Consider the following 17,085-nt stretch of genomic DNA (forward strand, 5'->3'; position numbering starts at 1 on the left):
GCAATATTTAACTTGTCAGGAAAAGTAAGGGGGGTAAAAACGCAATCTTTGGTTCTGTCCAACGCAAATCCGTTTTCTACGGCGCCCTGGACTGTCCCATCCCGCAGTCCCAGGCTGTCCCGTCATCCTGCGCGGCCTCCCGCGCCCCCATCCGCCGGGGACAGCCCCCTAGTCCCCTCTTTCCCCGTCAAAGCCGCCGCCACGGCCTCAGACGGCTCCGAGGCGGGTGCTCAGCGGAGCAAGAGCTGCGAAGGGAATTCGCACGCAGACATAAGCAATTCGGTTTTCTGGGGAACATTTCGCCTGTCCCCAAATGCGGCTCTGCATCACTTGTCCTCAACCTTGGCTGTAATTAGAATCATGTAAGGGGCTTTTAAATCATGTCCGCCTCTTGATGCTACCCCCCAGACCGATGAAGTTAGAGTCTTGGAGAGTGGGACTGGAGCTTTAATATTTTTTAAACATCCCATATGACTCCAGTGTGCAACGAGGTTTGAGAAATTGTTATAAATCAGAACGTCCCGGTGTTGTGTATATGAACCACTTGGGGGCTTGTGAAATTGCAGATTTGGATTAAGAAGGTCCAGGGTTGGAGCCTAAGATTCTTCAGTTTTAAAAAATGCTTATTTACTTATTTTGAGAGAGTGTGTATACATGAGCAGGGGATGAGCAGGGGGAGAGAGAGGGGCAGAGAGAGTGGGTGAGCAGGGAGAGGCAGAAGAGAGAGGGAGAGAGACAACCCCAAGGAGTCTCCACACTGTCAGTGCAGAGCCTGACGCGGGGCTCGATCTCACAAGCTGTGAGATCATGACCTGAACTGAAATCAAGAGTTGTATGCTTAACCAACTCAGCCACCTAGCTGCCCCAGATTGTGCATTTTTAACAAGCTTCCAGAATATGGATGATTGACTAAAACAAAATAAAGCAAAACTATCTATACTACTTCTAAAAACAATGTCTTAAAGTATGGTCTGTCCTCTTCATCGAATACAAGTAATGGCGGTAGGAGTAAATTAAGAGGGTGGACATTTGATATTTAAGAGTGGATATTTCCTCATTGATCTTTATAACACCTTGAAAGCAGCCAGGAAAAAAGTAGACATGATCAATCCAATAAGGACTGTATTACTTAAAAACAAAAAAACAAAACAAAACAAAAAAACACTGAGAGCCGAAGTCCAGAATCTGGAGCTTACAGATTTTAAGAGGAACGTGTGGCCTGTCTTCTTTGAGACCACACTGGAAGGGGCTTCTTGGTCCCGTTTAAAGGAAAGCGTTAAGAAGTAATGGACACACTGTCCAGAATACTCACTGCTTTTTCTCCAAGAGCTGATTTTAGGCTTATCCTCACTTTGATGCTTTGGTCAGCATCTAATTAAAGAGAAATCACAGACGCTTGGTTATAGATGACAGATTGACCACATGCATTTACTTCCTTCCCCTCCCAAGATTCCACTAAAGTGACAGTAAGGGAATTGTTTAAACGGCTGTACGTGCACTTTTGGAGAACGAGAAGTCATGGAGGAGGGATTAAGTGCCCCTCAAGGGTCGGGAAGCCAGGGCCTAATGTGTGCATGGAGGCAGCGCACACCCACAAGGTCCCAGAGAATCCCAGAACAAGAGACGAGACTGAAAACAAGGGCAGTGGAATCGGAGGCAAGGTCAAAGCCGCGTTGGGGCAGAGAGGATCGTCCCATCCCATGTGCTCTTGCGGCAGCAGCAGAAGAGGAGATCCGAGAAAGAAACACGGAATCCAGGAAGCAGTGGATTCGAGCCAGGAAAGCAGCGAACAGATGTATGACTGGGATGAAAACCGTGGCCCCAACTGAGACAGAGGAACGCGGGACTCTAAGGGGGAACTGATGGGACTGACCAGAACACACATGTTGGACTCCCTGGAAAAGAGGAATGCAACGTTGATAGCAAGTTAGACATGAAACAAATAAGGCATTAGAACCTCCAGGACAAACAAAAAGCCACCTAAGAAAGGATTTAAACTAGTATATTACTTGGTTCATCAGGTGTTAGGATATAAATACTGATAGTTTCTTATAAACCCATTATGAAAACTTACTGGGAAATGAGGAAGGGAGGCAGAAGGGCATGTCTAAAACTGACCGATGAAGAAATAATATAAGCAAAAGATTCAGAAATAGGAAAGTAACTGCCAGGAAGAAGAGATAATAGCATTAAAATTGACTTAAAAAAATATTTGTCTTTTAAGAGCAGGATTCGACCACAGTGGGTTGAGGACGGCTATACTCTCTTATTTTAAATATGGGGCTAATAAGGCAGACGTGAAAGAGAAAGAGAGGGAAGTAACTTTCCAGTGGAAAAACTATTCCCAAGACCTGGCCCACCTTGCTGCTGCAGGATTATTCTTTACCACCATACCCAGGATCGTTCTCTCGCTGCTTTGAAGTATGAACAGGTGGATACAAAATGAGCAGCAACCAAAATTTATTAGAATATAAGATCAGAAAGGAAGAATAGTATTAAAAAAAGAGAGAGAGAGAAAATGTGTGTGTGTGTGTGCGGGCGCGCGCGCGCGCGTGTACTTTTCACCACGCCGCCACAGCGTTGCCGGAAGCAGGGTCTACACAGAGGAAAGAGCAGGGGGAACAGAAAGGGCGTCCCTTGCAGTGTGTCAGCTCGGCGCACTCACGTGGAAACCACTCAGTGTTCCATCCCACAAAGGAATTCCTGTTCTGCTCTTTGAGCCAGGTAAACAGGGGCTCGAAGTAGTTGAGCAGTGGTCTTTCGTCCATGTTCTTTGCTCCTACAACCTGTTCCAATGCGTAGGTCCAGGGCTTGGATTTCCCAAGGCTCAGCATTTGGCTACATGAAAAAAGAAGAGGGCGGGCTCAGGGATTTTAGAGGGATTTCAGATGTGCACATATTTACACTGTGATCTAGTGTGTGTCCTCTCTGGCTTAGCCAAGTTTGCCAGTGGACGGTAAGAAAATAAGGTGGGTTAACGGATGTGTTCATCCTTCGCTCTCTTTCCTGCCAGTTACTGCAAAGGGGGCACTGGAGGTATGAGGCGGAGAGAGGGGGTAGACTGTCCAGCCTCACATGCCCTAGGTTCCTGTGTGGCCAGAACAGACACATTTAATTTGTGGATGAGGACATTTTGAGACCACTTTCTTTTTAGAACAAGGAAATCAAATCTAAACAGAGGCGTGCAGGTGAGTGATATTAGAGAGCAGGAGAGGCTCAGCAGGTTGCAGTCATTCTTACAGCAGCTTCTTCCCGGCTTCCGTGGAATTGGAGATGTCACATTTGTGCAGGGGGCCTTGATGTTTAGCTATGCGGCAGAGGGCTTCTTGAAACTGGAATTGATAAATGGTCCTTGTGTAGTATCTGGAAGGTAGACAAAGACACAAGAGAACAGCCCCGTGGTTTAGTCCCTCAGAATTTAAACATATGCCCTGAGGCTCTAGTAACCAGAGATACTGGTCCAAACTCCTTCTTCAGAAAGACCCAAATATGAACACTACGGACTCATCATAACCCACCTGTATCTGTGTATCAGCTGACTTAAAAGGCAGTATTATTCTGTTAAATGTTAGCTCACATTTGTATCGCAGTTTACATATTTATGGCCCTGTCATATAAATAATGCCAATCAATCCTATGGCAGGTCAATAACATTATTCCCACCCTCCAAATGAAGAAGCTGCCGTTGAGCAAATTCAAGATCTAGGGCTATTAGGGGAAGAATATGGGTTTTTAGACTTCAAATTAAAAATACTCTTTCACAATCACCCTGAACGCTGCCAGTAACAAGAAGACAGACAAAGATAATTTTATTTCCCCCAAGGATACTATAAATTCCTTCACGGTAAAAAAAAGATCTCACGCAAGTGTTATTGGACTCAATAAATCATACTGAGTTGAATCTAATTGAAATTGATTGTGTGCTTTGAGGTTCTGGGGGGAAGGTAGGTAGGAAGAGTCCTACTTCAGAGGTCCCTGTTTTTTTGTCATTTGCACAGCCATCCACAAACCCCCGGGGTTAAACGCTCAGAAGAAAACTGGCATTTACCTGATGAACGAGTAGTCATTAGCAACATGGAACAGAGATGCAGGGTCACAGTATGTTTCATCGTGGGGCACAGGCTCCACCACCCCGACTATGTCTCTCCTTTGGGGCAGAAAACAGAGAAATTAGCTGTGGGCCACTCATCACGAAAAGGCACGGTTGGAGGCAGTTAGTGTGGTCTCAGCAGCCAATGGTATGTATACTGGAACTGGTTGTCAGGTGAAATGGAAACAGCGTAAACAATTATGGAATAATGCCCTTCTGTGGTTATCTCTTCCTTTTTTAATCTAGCCAGGGTATACCATTGGAAAAGATCTGCATCTTCGAAACACTAATTTCGTAAGGTGCATTGCATGGCCCAAAATGTACAGTGAAAGTCTTTTCTTTTTTAATGTTTATTCAGTTTTTGAGAGACAGAGAGAGACAGAGCATGAGCAGGGGAGGGGCAGAGAGAGAGGGAGACACAGCATCCGAAGCAGGCTCCCCGCTCCGAGCTGTCAGCACAGAGATCGATGCGGGGCTTGAACCCATGAACTGTGAGATCATGACCTGAGCCAAAGTCAGGCACTCAACCAACTGAGCCACCCAGATGCCCCAAGTACAGTGAAAGTCTTAATAATCAACATTTTATGTGTCCCTGGGAAATAGAGTTTTGTGAAATTGACATCTTAGTCATTCTTCAAGGCTTGCTCCAACCCCCCCTCATCGGACTCCCCCCCCCCACCAGCACAGTGAGCCCCCTCCGGCTCCCTTAGCCTTCTCTAGCTGTGCTCCTTTGGCATCATTCTGTTTTATAATTATTCACACACGGCTCCTTCTTGCCCTGGGGACCTGAGCTCCTAGAGGGCGGGGCTGTCTCAGACATCTTAATGGCCCCAGTGCCTCATGCTAAGGAAAGACTGCATTTGTATTCATTGAATTAATGGTGTAATTAATGCATAATGAATGAGTTTAAGGTTCTGGTTCCATTTATCTTTCAAAATAAACCTTTAAGAGGGATCAACATTAATTCAATCAGAAAAAAAGGTAGGGAAACCATGTATTTGGCATTATTTAATCTTAGTACATTGGTCCTTTCTGACTGTGCGATCATTACAGACACAATTTCGATAATACTCTCACGCTAGAAATAGTTATTATCGCTGCTGCCTCCTTTCCTCCCAAGTAGGATTTATGTTCACAGAGAATCATGGCGGAAGAGTGACACTGACTTAATCTTATGGGTATGGGACTGAATGTTATGAGGTAGATCTCATCACAAAAAGGAAAGATAAAGTGGGGTGTGGCTGGCTCCGTTTGTAGAGCATCTGACTCTTGATCTTGGGGTCATCAGTTTGAGCCCCATGCTGGCTGTAGAGATCACTTTTAAAACCTTGTTTTAAAGACACGGAAAACAAATCAAAATAACTTACAGGAGTCTGACCAATAGAGGGTGAGTAGAAAGCTCTTTACTTCCTTCTTCCCTTCCTTCCTTGGTATCTGTCCTCTTTTGTAATTCTTTCATCCCAAACCCATTAGTTCATACCTGCATGTCACAGCCACTGTGCAAGGGACTTGGGTGATAGCGACGAAGAATGTAGTGCTGAGAAACTACTGAAGAGGGATCACTATGTGTTGCCCCAAAGTGCCAGGCTCTTGCTCGCCTGGAATGAGCTCTGTTCCCTCCACATACACCTGGCTAACTCTCACCCCCTTCTCAAAGCTTGACTTGGATGCCTCTCCCCGTCTGACCCACCAGGTTGGCCTCTGGCTCATGCCTTGGATGCTCATGGATCCTCATACACCCACGTTGCCATGGTTTCATTTTCCACATCCCTCCATAAAGTGAGTAAAAGAAAGTTCTTTGAAGTCAACGAGAACATCTGAAATGATCAGCATTGGGTCCCCAGTGCTTGGCCGAAAATGGCACGGTTTAATGGGGGACCCAGCACTTAAGATAGAGCATGAGAAGTGTCACCTGATCCTGCTGGGGGGAGGGTGGAGCCAAGGAAATGTTATCTGAGGAGAAAGCACCTAAATAGAGACCTAAAAACTAAAAAGGAGGGGCACCAGGGTGGCTCTATCAGTTGAGCGTCCAACTTCCGCTCGTGTATTGATCTCACATTTCATGAGTTCGAGCCCTGCATCGGGCTTGCTGCTGTCAGCCCAGAGCCCACTGCAGATCCTCTTCCCGCCCCCCGCCCCTCCCCACTTCTTTCTCTCAAAAGTAATAAACATTTAAAAATAGAAAATAAAAAGGAGGCAGTATGTGTCGGCGGGGACAGGCCACTCAAATGCTTTTAGATAAGTGGCAAACTCAAGAGAAAACATTTTACTGATTCCACATTCAGTGACTTACTTCATCTCCCACCACTTTTGCATCCACTGCTCCTTGGGAATTTCCCCCTTAAAGACCATCCACCTCCACTTCTCTAACATGTAAGTAAATGGCAGCGTTCCAACGATTGTAAGTGCTTGTTTGAGTAGGAAGTTTATTTCTGTTTCTGAAAGTAAAATGGGAAAGGATAAATATTAACATGAAATGACAGTGGTGTTTTATGTTAATTTCCCAATCTCAAGATATTATTCCTCAAGATCAACTTACAATAAGGATGATTATGTGGGAAATGTTGACAGTGGACTGATAATATGCATATATTCATTTTCTTTTTCTTTTTTAAAAAATGTTTATTTATTTTTGGGAGAGAGAGAAAGAAAGACAGAGTGTAAGCAGGGGAGGGGCAGAAAGAGAAGAAGACACAGAACCCGAAGCAGGCTCCAGGCTCTGAGCTGTCAGCACAGAGCCCGACACGGAGCTCGAACCCACGAACTGTGAGACCATAACTTGAGCCGAAGTCAGACGCTTAACCAACTGAGCCACCCAGGTGCCCCGATATTCGTTTTCTCAGCTAAGGGACTTGGAGGAGGGTGAAGACTTGGACAGAACAGGTAAGATGAATCTGCAAGCAACCTCTAATTCTCGTTTTTTCATTAGTGTCCATGGCCTTCCTTAAATACCTCTTTTCAGAGCTAATTAGAGCTACTTCGTCTTCTGTCATCTAAGCTCCATGAAGGCAGTGACTGTTAATGTCTCCTTCAAGACTGTATACCTAGCCCAGTGTCTCCTACATGATACCCTCTCTGAGTCTTTGTTAAATAAACAAATATTAAACAGATGTGGTCAAACGCCAGTAAACCAGGGAGGAAAAAAACAAATGAAAAAGAACCTCCCGAGGAGAAACTACCCCCTGGATAATCAGAAGTACAGCACACATTAAATGTACTGACATCTTCTTTACCTGCGTTCAGAATGCTTCCACAAATTATGTGTTCTCACTTATCCTTTATTCAGTGATGTGAAAAAGCAGCAGTGCTCATGCCTCGTGTACAGAGGAAGGAAGCTGAGCGAAATGCAAGCTGGGAGATTGTATCGAGTTGGCACACCGCTGTATCTCTAGTGTTAAAAAAGCACCTTGCACATGGTTTGTGCTCGTAACTATTTTTGGAAGAAGAAAGGAGGCGAGAAAAAAGGAAGGAGGGAGGGCGAGAAGTAACGAAGGAATTTATTTCACATCATTCACAGATCAGGGGCAGAGCCAAGGAAGGAAGCAAGAGTTTCTCGAACCAGCGGCTTAACTGTATCTAGTACAAATCCTAGTGATTCAATCGCCTTCGCCTGCTGTCAGGGAATATTTTAAAAATGATAGAAACAAATAATTGTCTGTTAATTGACTAAATAATTCTATTTCAAAATTAGGCAACAGGTGTGGTTGCCGTGAACTTCCTCCCTTCGTGGGAGGATGCTGCTACTTGTCTATTACCCGCTGGGTCTGTGCTGACAGTAACTTTTTCAGATGTGATGATGGCTTTACATTGACCCCCCCCCCCCCGCCACCAGGTCCTCATGAGATCACCAAAGTCTGGAGCCAGAAACGAGGCACAGTGATTTGCCCCTGCAAGGATGGAGCTCAAGACCTTGACCTCACTGACCAAACGTTCCAGCCAGTGGAGCTGAGGTTGCGAACCAAATAGCTAACATGAGGGCAGAGAAATATACAGGAGAGAACATATTTGGCTCTAAGTATCCTCCTCTTACAAGGAAGGATCAAACACAATGGCTTCTTCAGTGGAGAAGCTGGATCTCATGAACATTTGTCATGTGCCCTCAAGTCCCACCCATGCACAGAGAAACAGGCTGCCTTGGGTAAAGATGGTAGAGGATGTCATGGATCTGAGAAGGTGTCTTGGGGTCAGATTCATGCTCAGCTGCAGGAATGACACTTTTCAGTCCCACCCAATCTTCATATGCCACCGCCTGTTCTTTAGGAACTCTCAAATTTCAGGTCACACTCTGTTTTGCATAATATTATGGGAAAAGCTTTAGATTAGGGCTCTGCTTCTGGTTCTGCTATATTGCTTTTTGACCTTGGCTAGTTACTTTCCCTCTCTTGTCTTCAGTTTGCTGCCTCTGCAAAATGGTTCTTAGAATGTTCCAGCTCTCGCATTTGGAGAAGTGTTTCCCTAGAACCAGAGGGATGTAGTCATCACTCTGACACTAATTAGCTGGGTGACCTTGGATAAGCCATTTCAGTTCTGTGGGCCTGTTTTGGCATCTTTTTCCCCTGATTAGATGTTTCTTAGAGTCCCAAGACCATTTATTCAATTACCTCCCTTATGCCATTCTCAAAGATCTGAAACCACAAGTTGGCTTGTTGTGACATATACTTTAAAAAATGTTTTTACCAGTAGCAATTCCCAGTTACCCGTATATATCATATACTATATTTGGCAAAAATTAAATATATCTCACATATGATAATAAATACCTTTGCCTACATCAGACTAAAGAATCCCCAAAACAAGCCATGAAAAAACCGTCCATACCACTGTCTTCAGAAAAAGCAGGTGACAGGAGACCAATGGTTTTCAAGTGGTTGGGTGTAGCTGCCGAAAGGGACATGATTTCCCCAACAGCCTCATGGAACCCCTCATTAGCTCCATTTCTAAGCAGGAAGGGTTGTGCGTTATAGGCCATGTCATACTGGATGTGTCCCATCTCATGATGGGCTGTCAGGAAGTCATCCATCGTCACCTTTGTGCACATCTTGATCCTGCACAAAAATGGGCAAGATTACAATGAATCTCAATGAATTTAATTTAATTGGCACAGTAGTGCAGAACAGGATTTGGGTAGCATGGATCTTCCTTCCCAGGTTTGCTCACCAATGAATCGTGAGCACCTACCTCTCGTGTCCTAGAAACTGTACAAGGTGCTTAATGTAAAGTGATAGGCGGGGCTGAATCCTGTGGCTGACAGACTAATAGAGAGATAAGTGGAATCTTCTACTACAAAAACTCTCAGGCAAATACTCTCTAAGCAGGCATGGCCTTGGGCATAATAATAAGTGAATGCGGGCATGCTCTCCTAGAAGCACCAGGAAGGGTATGACTGAGGATGCAGTGAGCAACCTGGACCTTGATTAACACGCAGAAGTTTGCCAGGCCGACGGCAGGGAGGGACAAGAGGTTGACATCTCTGGAAGTGCTCTGTGAGGAAAGCTGGAATAAAGGGTGTAGCGTTCAGGGCACTGCAAGCAGTGTGGTTGAGTCAAGATAGAGAAGGAATAGGGAAGGGGCTAGAAATTGATCTTTGGGAGTCATTAGCACGGAAGACAGGGCGTAGGTGGAATGGGCCATGAAGCAGGTATAGAACGGCAAAGAAAGAGGGCCAAAAGCCAAGCGCTAGGAGGTCCCCGCGCTACAGAGCCGAGAGAGGAAGCTGATTCAGAGAAGACGGCGAGAGGAGTCCTCTTCTGGATGACAGTGCAAAAGCCAGTGCGTGACGGCATTTCAAACACAAGCTGTAGACATTGCCTACGGCTGCCTGATGCAGTTAGGCAGTGGCCCTGTTCAACGGCAAGAGCGGTCTCATTCAGGAGAAGCTTCAGTACATTCCCAAGTTCATTTTCTTACCACTCTGGCCATGTCAGCCTCCTGATAAATACCCTTTCAGTCCCCCACACTGGTCAAAAATAAACCCAACCTCCTTACTCCAGCCCGGTGTGACCTGCTTCTCTAACCTGGCTTTTCCTCTATTGGCTTATGAAAGAATCACAAGAATAGCTACTATGTATTTAACGTCTTCAGCACCTAAGAGGGAGTGCTGGGAAACTCCCACGTACTCACGCGGTTTTAAGCCTCGTTCTAGGCCTGCAGTCGGTAAACCAGTTTGATAAATAAGGCTTTCTTGGAACACGGGCACGGCCGTTTATGTGTCGTCTACGGCTGCCTGGATGCCACCCGGGGAGAACCAACTTTTTGCGACAGAGACCTGCAGAGCCTAAACTATTTACTGCGTGACCCTTTACAGAAAAGGCTGGCCAAACCCGACTCTGGTGGAAGTTACTGGGACTTCCCAGACCAGCTCCACCGGGCAGAGCCACCCATCTCCCGTTTTGCCTGAGTCAAAGCTGCTAAAAGCCAGCGGCTGCTTCCTTGGCTGAATGAGAGGTGCCTCGGCCGGAAGACTAGGTCTTCCCATGTTCCGGGCACGGTCCTCAGCCGGTGACTGACTAACGCGGGGTTACGGAAGGCCAGTCCTCTTTTCGCAGGTGGGACCAACTGTGGTACAAATCGGAGTGCAGAGAGCACCGTGGGATCGGGCTGAGGCCAAGTCTCCAGCAGAGACCACATCCTTACTTAACTCTTCCCCCTACCCGCTGCTTCCCTCGCTCCCCTTTGCCTCCCAACTGTCCTTTCGTGAAGCGCCTGGACTAGAACCTTCATCAAAGCTGGGGAGCCCAGCCCCAGACACTCACAAAGCTGCTACTTGGGCATTATCATCCCACTTTATAGCTAAGGAAACCGAAACCCAAGAAGACTAAATACCTTGCCCAAGGTCACCTAGTCACTACGTGACACGGCTCAGACTTGGCCGCCTGCACACACTCTGCCATGTTACACAGGGCCTCCTTGACACGGCCTTCGGTCTAGCCTAGCATGCGACTCCAGCACATGGCGGCAGGCCCTGCCTCTCTGCAGTTTCCTCCTGCTTTCCTCCCGGCCCAGTGTCCTCCTCCCAGCTCTGTCTGTCCAAAGCCTTCTCACCTTTTAGGTCTAATCCAAATGTCCCCTCAGAAGCCCTGTCTGAGCCTACCTCCCATTCCAGGTGTGGTCAGTGCTCGTCCCGTTCCCCGGAGAGGGTTCCCTGTGGTTCTCCTGGAACCGCACCACTTTCGCTCTTTTAACACAGCGGATTGATTCGCCTGTCCTGGCTCACTCACAGGAGGGAAACAATGCCCAATTCACACATCCATCTTCCATAAACCTTGGCACCAAATCTCTCTAATGGGGACATCACCGTACTCACGACCATGGAACTCTAATGGGTGCATACTATTTCAAGTGAGGCAAACTGTCTAAAGTTCAAGTTAGGGCCTGCTGACGATCCCCTTTTCCTGGAAAAGCCCAGATGTGCTCTCATAGACTCCTGAGCCCTCATTTAAGGAGAGGTCAGTGCTCAGAGAGGCAAAGAGGAAATCCAGATTCGTCCTCGTCCCTGCCTCCACCATCTCCCAGTTTAGTATCAGCTGTGTAAGGATTCTCCTCATTACCTGAAGTCACCCTTCCCTAGGTCCCAAGCTGTGGGGTGGCAGACCACTTTCCGGCCGTCGCCTGGCTCAGTTAGCATGGAGTTGTCCCAGAATCCTTGAGTCATGCTGGGAAGGCCAACGGACACAAAGAATTTCTCAGCCTCCCTGAATATCCTCCTGGCATCCCAGCCCTAGGAAGGATTTAAAAAAAAAAAAAAAAGAAGAAGAACAGCACTGAATTCTAGCATTAAGATAACAGCATTCTCTCTGTTGGCTATGTCCATACAGAGGCATCACCTTTCTGGAAGGCAGTTTGGTGACATGTATGGATACATCAAGCTTTCAAAGTGTTTATATCCTGTCTCTAGGAAACTAACCTAGGAAATTATCAGAAATTAGTCAAAGAATTACATCTAAAATGGTTCTCTTTATTATTTTTTAAAAGTTGAAATATATCTGACACACAACATTGTGTAAATGAAAGATAAGGAACATGTAAAATGGTTTTTAATAAAGAAAAAGGTGGAAACCACCACCAGAATGGTTAAATAAATATTGATATCTTTGTGGAATGGAAAACCTAGATAAATTCAATTTATAAAGAGTTTTTATTGATGTTCTTTATAAGTTAATCTTAAGTGAAAAAGGAGAATATATAAGCCACTTATCTAATGTAATATTAATGTGAAAATACACAAAAATATTAAATATTATGTGTGATTTTTTGGTCTTTATTCTTTATATTCCAAGTATAAACAAACAACAATGACCTTCTCTTTGCTAAAAAATCTACTCAACTAAAGCCAACAATCATTGACTGAGTTCCTTCAAATTGTAAGGGCCTGGTGTTGGGCTCAGTGGAAGACACAAAAACAAGGTGCATGTAAAGTCAGGGAATTTAGGAACCAAAAAGGCCTCCATGCGACCAAGTAGCCAGTAAGTAACTGGGCCTTGCCTCATAATCCATATGGGAATCTAAACTTTCAGAATGTTCTGGAACTGGAGAGGGGCAGCAGTAAGCATCTGCCATCCAGCAAACTCTTCTGGGAACTGACCAGGACTTCTTTGGAGATAAGGCCCATATCAGGCAAACAAAGTTTGTGTAATTGGCAGATAATTCCTGAATCGCTTTTGATGACACAGAAAACTTCCTCTGATCTCAAATACCAGTCAAGTCTGGTTTTTCTCCTCTATCAGCCTTGGGGATTTGAAACAGGATATGACACTATGGATGTTTTTCTTTATTGACCTTTAAAGGCAATATTGGTATTAATAGGTATGACATTCTTAAGCAAATGGATGTATGTATACCAAAACAGTGAAGACTAATAAGCACAGTTAGCATCCAGTAAATGAAGAATGAGTGAGTGGAAAATGGGACTGGACATGTTAGGGGTTCTGAGTTCAAGCCTTAGTTGCCACTGATTGTCTTTGTGACTTTGGGCCAATCACTTTCTCCAGGCCTCAGTTTCCTCACCTACAACATGGATCTATCAAAATACCTGTCCTGATCGTCTCATAGGTTTGTTGTAAAGATGACTGAAGGAGAGACAGTGGGTGTGCAAGCCCACAGATGGGCTAAGGAGCTGCATAGAGGTGACCCTGTGCTGGAGATGAACTGCAAAACGGACCAGGCACAGCCAGGACACTGGGAGCCGTGCAGCGCCGCGTTCTTGCTTTGTCCGTGGCCTTTTCCCAAGATCGTGTTGTGTGTGTGAAACTGTTTGCTGCACAGTTGCTTACAGATTTAAGACTGTTTACAAGGGAAAAGCCGGCAGTGTATAAATAGTAAAGGAAATTATGGTGCAACTCTCTGAGGAAATTTTATACAGCCAATAGAAGTGTGATCATAAATTCTTCCCCCAAAAGGTAGACTATTGGCTGAATAAAGAAAAATATATCATTATAATATGATTTCACCAGTGGCAGGAGACACAGAGAATTTAAACAATTCTGCCAAGATGGTGACAAAAGCATCATCTAAAAATTATTTTAAAAATTATTTTAAAGATTCTTATAATATTTTTAAGAATTATGATTTTTAATGTGCAAAAATCTCATGATATCATATTTTCTTTAAAAAAATTTTTTGTATGTCTTTATTTTATTTTGAGAGAGACAGAGAGTGAGAGGGGGAGGGGCAGAGAGAGAGGGAGACACAGAATGTGAAACAGGGTCCAGGCTCTGAGCTGTCAGCACAGAGCCCGACGCAAGTTTCGAACCCATGGACTGTGAGATCATGACCTGAGCCGAACTCAGCCGCTTAACCAACTGAGTCACCCAGGCGCCCCATGATATCATATTTTCTATTCATGGAGGTTATGGACTGATTACTTAGCAGTGACTAACTCTGGAAAGAGTAATGCCAGCCAGGTTGATAATTCCACAACTTACAGTTGAGTGGAAAACTCAGGTCATCTCCATTTTTAATACCTCTCAGCAAGATCAATACCATACTTATCATGCAAGTACCTTGCATGATACCATAAATCACTGATACCATAAATTCCTTTTCCATGAGAAGATAGCTACATAAGCAATACATTTAAGTTAGCTCAAACATTTTTATTTACATGGTTTCATATTCAAAAGACAAAAAGAGAAAAATGGCAGAAAAAGAAATGAAGTTGAGGATTTAGATTTGGTTTGTAAGGCCTCTTCTTCCTACCTGGTTCACCATTGCATCAGTAACATCTATATTTGGTTTATCTCCAAAGGGGACTGTCAAAGGGTACAGATTTGTCCAAAATCGACCCCACATATCACCTATTAAAAAGAAAAACATTTCGTTAATACATAGCAAAGACAGCAGAAGTACACACCCGATTTTACACAGCGCATAACTTAGGACGGGCAAACAGGCCATATAGTGTTCTACATTTCATCTAGTTTCTCTTTATTTACCTCTTTCTCTGTTCTCTTATTTAAAACACACTTCTTTTTCTATATCCTCTAAAAGGATAAAATGACAGGAGATTATCCCTATTTCTCCCATTTCGAATTACAATTCAAGGGCACAACTTATTAAATATATGGAACATCAAAGCTACTATAGATTAGAAACAGATATAATCCAGCACCCATGAGACAAAATATTACAAATTAAACCACTAGTAATTCCTAATATGAGACTCAGGAGAGATCACATAGGATCATCATTCAGGAATTTCTACTAACTAGTAACAAAGTTCTACCTTTATCAGGATACTACAATAATACATTTAATTGGGTGATTTTTCAAAAACCTCAAACAAATGTTAAGTTGGATCCCAAGACCAGAGACCCTAAAAGCAAGATGGATCTAGAAAAAGATCAATCTAGGGGCAGCTGGGTGGCTCAGTCAGTTGACCATCTGACTTTGGCTCAGGTCATAATCTTGCAGTTCATGGGTTTAAGTCCCACATTGGACTTGCTGCTAGTAGCACAGTGCCTGCTTCGGATCTTATGTCCCTTTCTCTCTCTGCCTCTCTCTCTCTCTGCCTCTGCCTCTCTCTCTCTCTCTCTCTCTCTCTCAAGTAAATAACATTAAAAAAAAAAAAAGAAAAAGTCAATCTAGTAGCAAGACCAGAATGCTGGCAACAAAGTAATGGGGCAATATAACTACGTGAAGAATATTCCAATGAACTCGTGTTTTAAACAATGAAATTCAGTAGAAATAAGTGTAAGGTTCTATGCGTAAATTCTAAAGAAAATCTATCCACTCTAAAAATATGTAATATGTGACTTCAGGATGAGACATAATCTGCATGTAAAAGACCAAAAGACACCTCACAAACAGTATAACATGGCTTCCAAAACACAAATTTGATCTCAAGGTAAATAAATAGAATTATAGTGTCCAGAACAAAGGAAGCCATGGTACCAGCTTTACTCTATACTGACCAGACCTCACCTGGAGTAACTGTTCAGTTTTGAGCATGATATTTAAAGAGAGATATCAACAAAGGACAGCTTGTCCAAGGGAGAACAATTAGAAAACTGAGTTTTAAAGAATGGCTAAAACTCTGCATCGGATATTTAACTGTAAAGAAGCAAAACGTGCATACATGATGGTAATGATAATACTCACTAAAATATACTGATTACATGCTCTTGTGCCAGGTACTATACTGTCCCTTTTATGATGGCTGTTTAAAATATCCAGAGGGCCACCGTTAGCAGAGCAATGAACATATTCTGGGTAACCTCATGTCATGGAATTAGATCTAACGAATGGAAGACATTAGAGGGGTGTTGATTCAGTCCCATATAAGGTAGAACTTGCTTATAATTGGTGCCACGTAGCACTAGATTAGTCTACCTTGGAAGGAAGAAAGAGCCACATCACACCAGATAGGTTTAGGCAGAAACCGAATTACTGAAGAATGCCTGCCAAAGACATTGCGGAGAGTATTTCTATATTGTCTTAGAGTAAAAAGTGTCCACAGGTCCTTCCTCCATATTCTCTCCTGCTAAGAGAGAGCTTTAAAGACGGTTGAGAAGAATTAGCTAGCAGAAAGTTAGCTTGGCAGGAATGCTATGTATGCATGAGATGAACTTTTCAAACACAGATATTTTATTTGGCCTTGGTCTCTAGGGAGTGGTAGAGGGAAGGAAGATGGACACTCTGTGGAAGGGAATTAGGAGCTTCAATAAAAGGCCTCAGGTCTTTCATGGTCTACAAAGGCTCCATAGCAGGATAGAAAGTTCTTGGAAGACTGAGTCTCCTCCTAAGTTAGGCATCTTTCTTCATGGCAAAGACTTCATTCATAACCCATATGATTCCAAACCACATACTTAGCAGCAAAAGTAATTGGTGCAGTTTAGAATAAACTTACAAAGATTTCACTCAAGCTATACCTTAATTTTAAAAGCCTTTCTTTCACCCCTGGCCAACCACAGCCTGCCAAGCTTCTTTCCTCTGACAACCATAATACTGAAATCCCAAACTCCCCCTCAAGAGCTTAGCCAATCAACTTAAATTGTAAAACGTATTTTCCCCATTTCCACTCTCATTTGAACCTGGAATTCTTTCCCTAGCTATCCTAAATAATCCCTTTATCCTTTGCATCATGGCCAACATAATAAGTGTTTATGTATAAAATAGAGTAATGCAATAGAGAACAATTAATATTATATAATTGTGTTGAATAAACTGCTATCAAAATGTGATTTGCGTCATGTTACTAACTTCATTCACAAAATTTTCTAAACGTTTTACGTTGGGCCTCATTCTAAAAAACAACTTTATTGGTAGAAATAACAAAGAACTAAGTACACAAAGAGTTTCTGGAGTTTCTTACCCAGCAAATGGGCAGGGAGGCATCCAGTTGGGCTGATATGGGAAGGGTAGGTAGCCATCAACTTTCTCCTCACATAAGCATGAAGATGTACATACAATGGCTTAATCTGAAAAGTCCAGGAAGAAAGTTTCAGACCAAGAGTAGCCTACTCCCATTTCCAATCCCTACCACTAAAAATAGGAATCTC

At 43.8% G+C, this 17,085-nt stretch overlaps 1 protein-coding gene across 1 annotated transcript in view; it reads right to left on the reverse strand.

The window, feature by feature from the left end:
• Positions 1-17,085, reverse strand: part of ACE2 (angiotensin I converting enzyme 2) — a 39,278-nt gene that overhangs the window by 8,133 nt on the left and 14,060 nt on the right. Inside the window, exons 6-14 of the mRNA XM_029930396.1 lie at positions 16,899-17,004; positions 14,285-14,382; positions 11,638-11,807; positions 8,909-9,135; positions 6,384-6,528; positions 4,049-4,147; positions 3,241-3,363; positions 2,666-2,838; positions 1,313-1,371 (exon numbers count right to left, since the gene is read on the reverse strand). Of these exons, the coding sequence (XP_029786256.1) occupies positions 1,313-1,371; positions 2,666-2,838; positions 3,241-3,363; positions 4,049-4,147; positions 6,384-6,528; positions 8,909-9,135; positions 11,638-11,807; positions 14,285-14,382; positions 16,899-17,004 (1,200 nt within the window). The remainder of the gene's footprint in view (positions 1-1,312; positions 1,372-2,665; positions 2,839-3,240; positions 3,364-4,048; positions 4,148-6,383; positions 6,529-8,908; positions 9,136-11,637; positions 11,808-14,284; positions 14,383-16,898; positions 17,005-17,085) is intronic.

This window comes from Suricata suricatta, chromosome X (assembly GCF_006229205.1).
Source record: "Suricata suricatta isolate VVHF042 chromosome X, meerkat_22Aug2017_6uvM2_HiC, whole genome shotgun sequence".
In the NCBI taxonomy this organism is placed as follows: Eukaryota; Metazoa; Chordata; class Mammalia; order Carnivora; family Herpestidae; genus Suricata; species Suricata suricatta.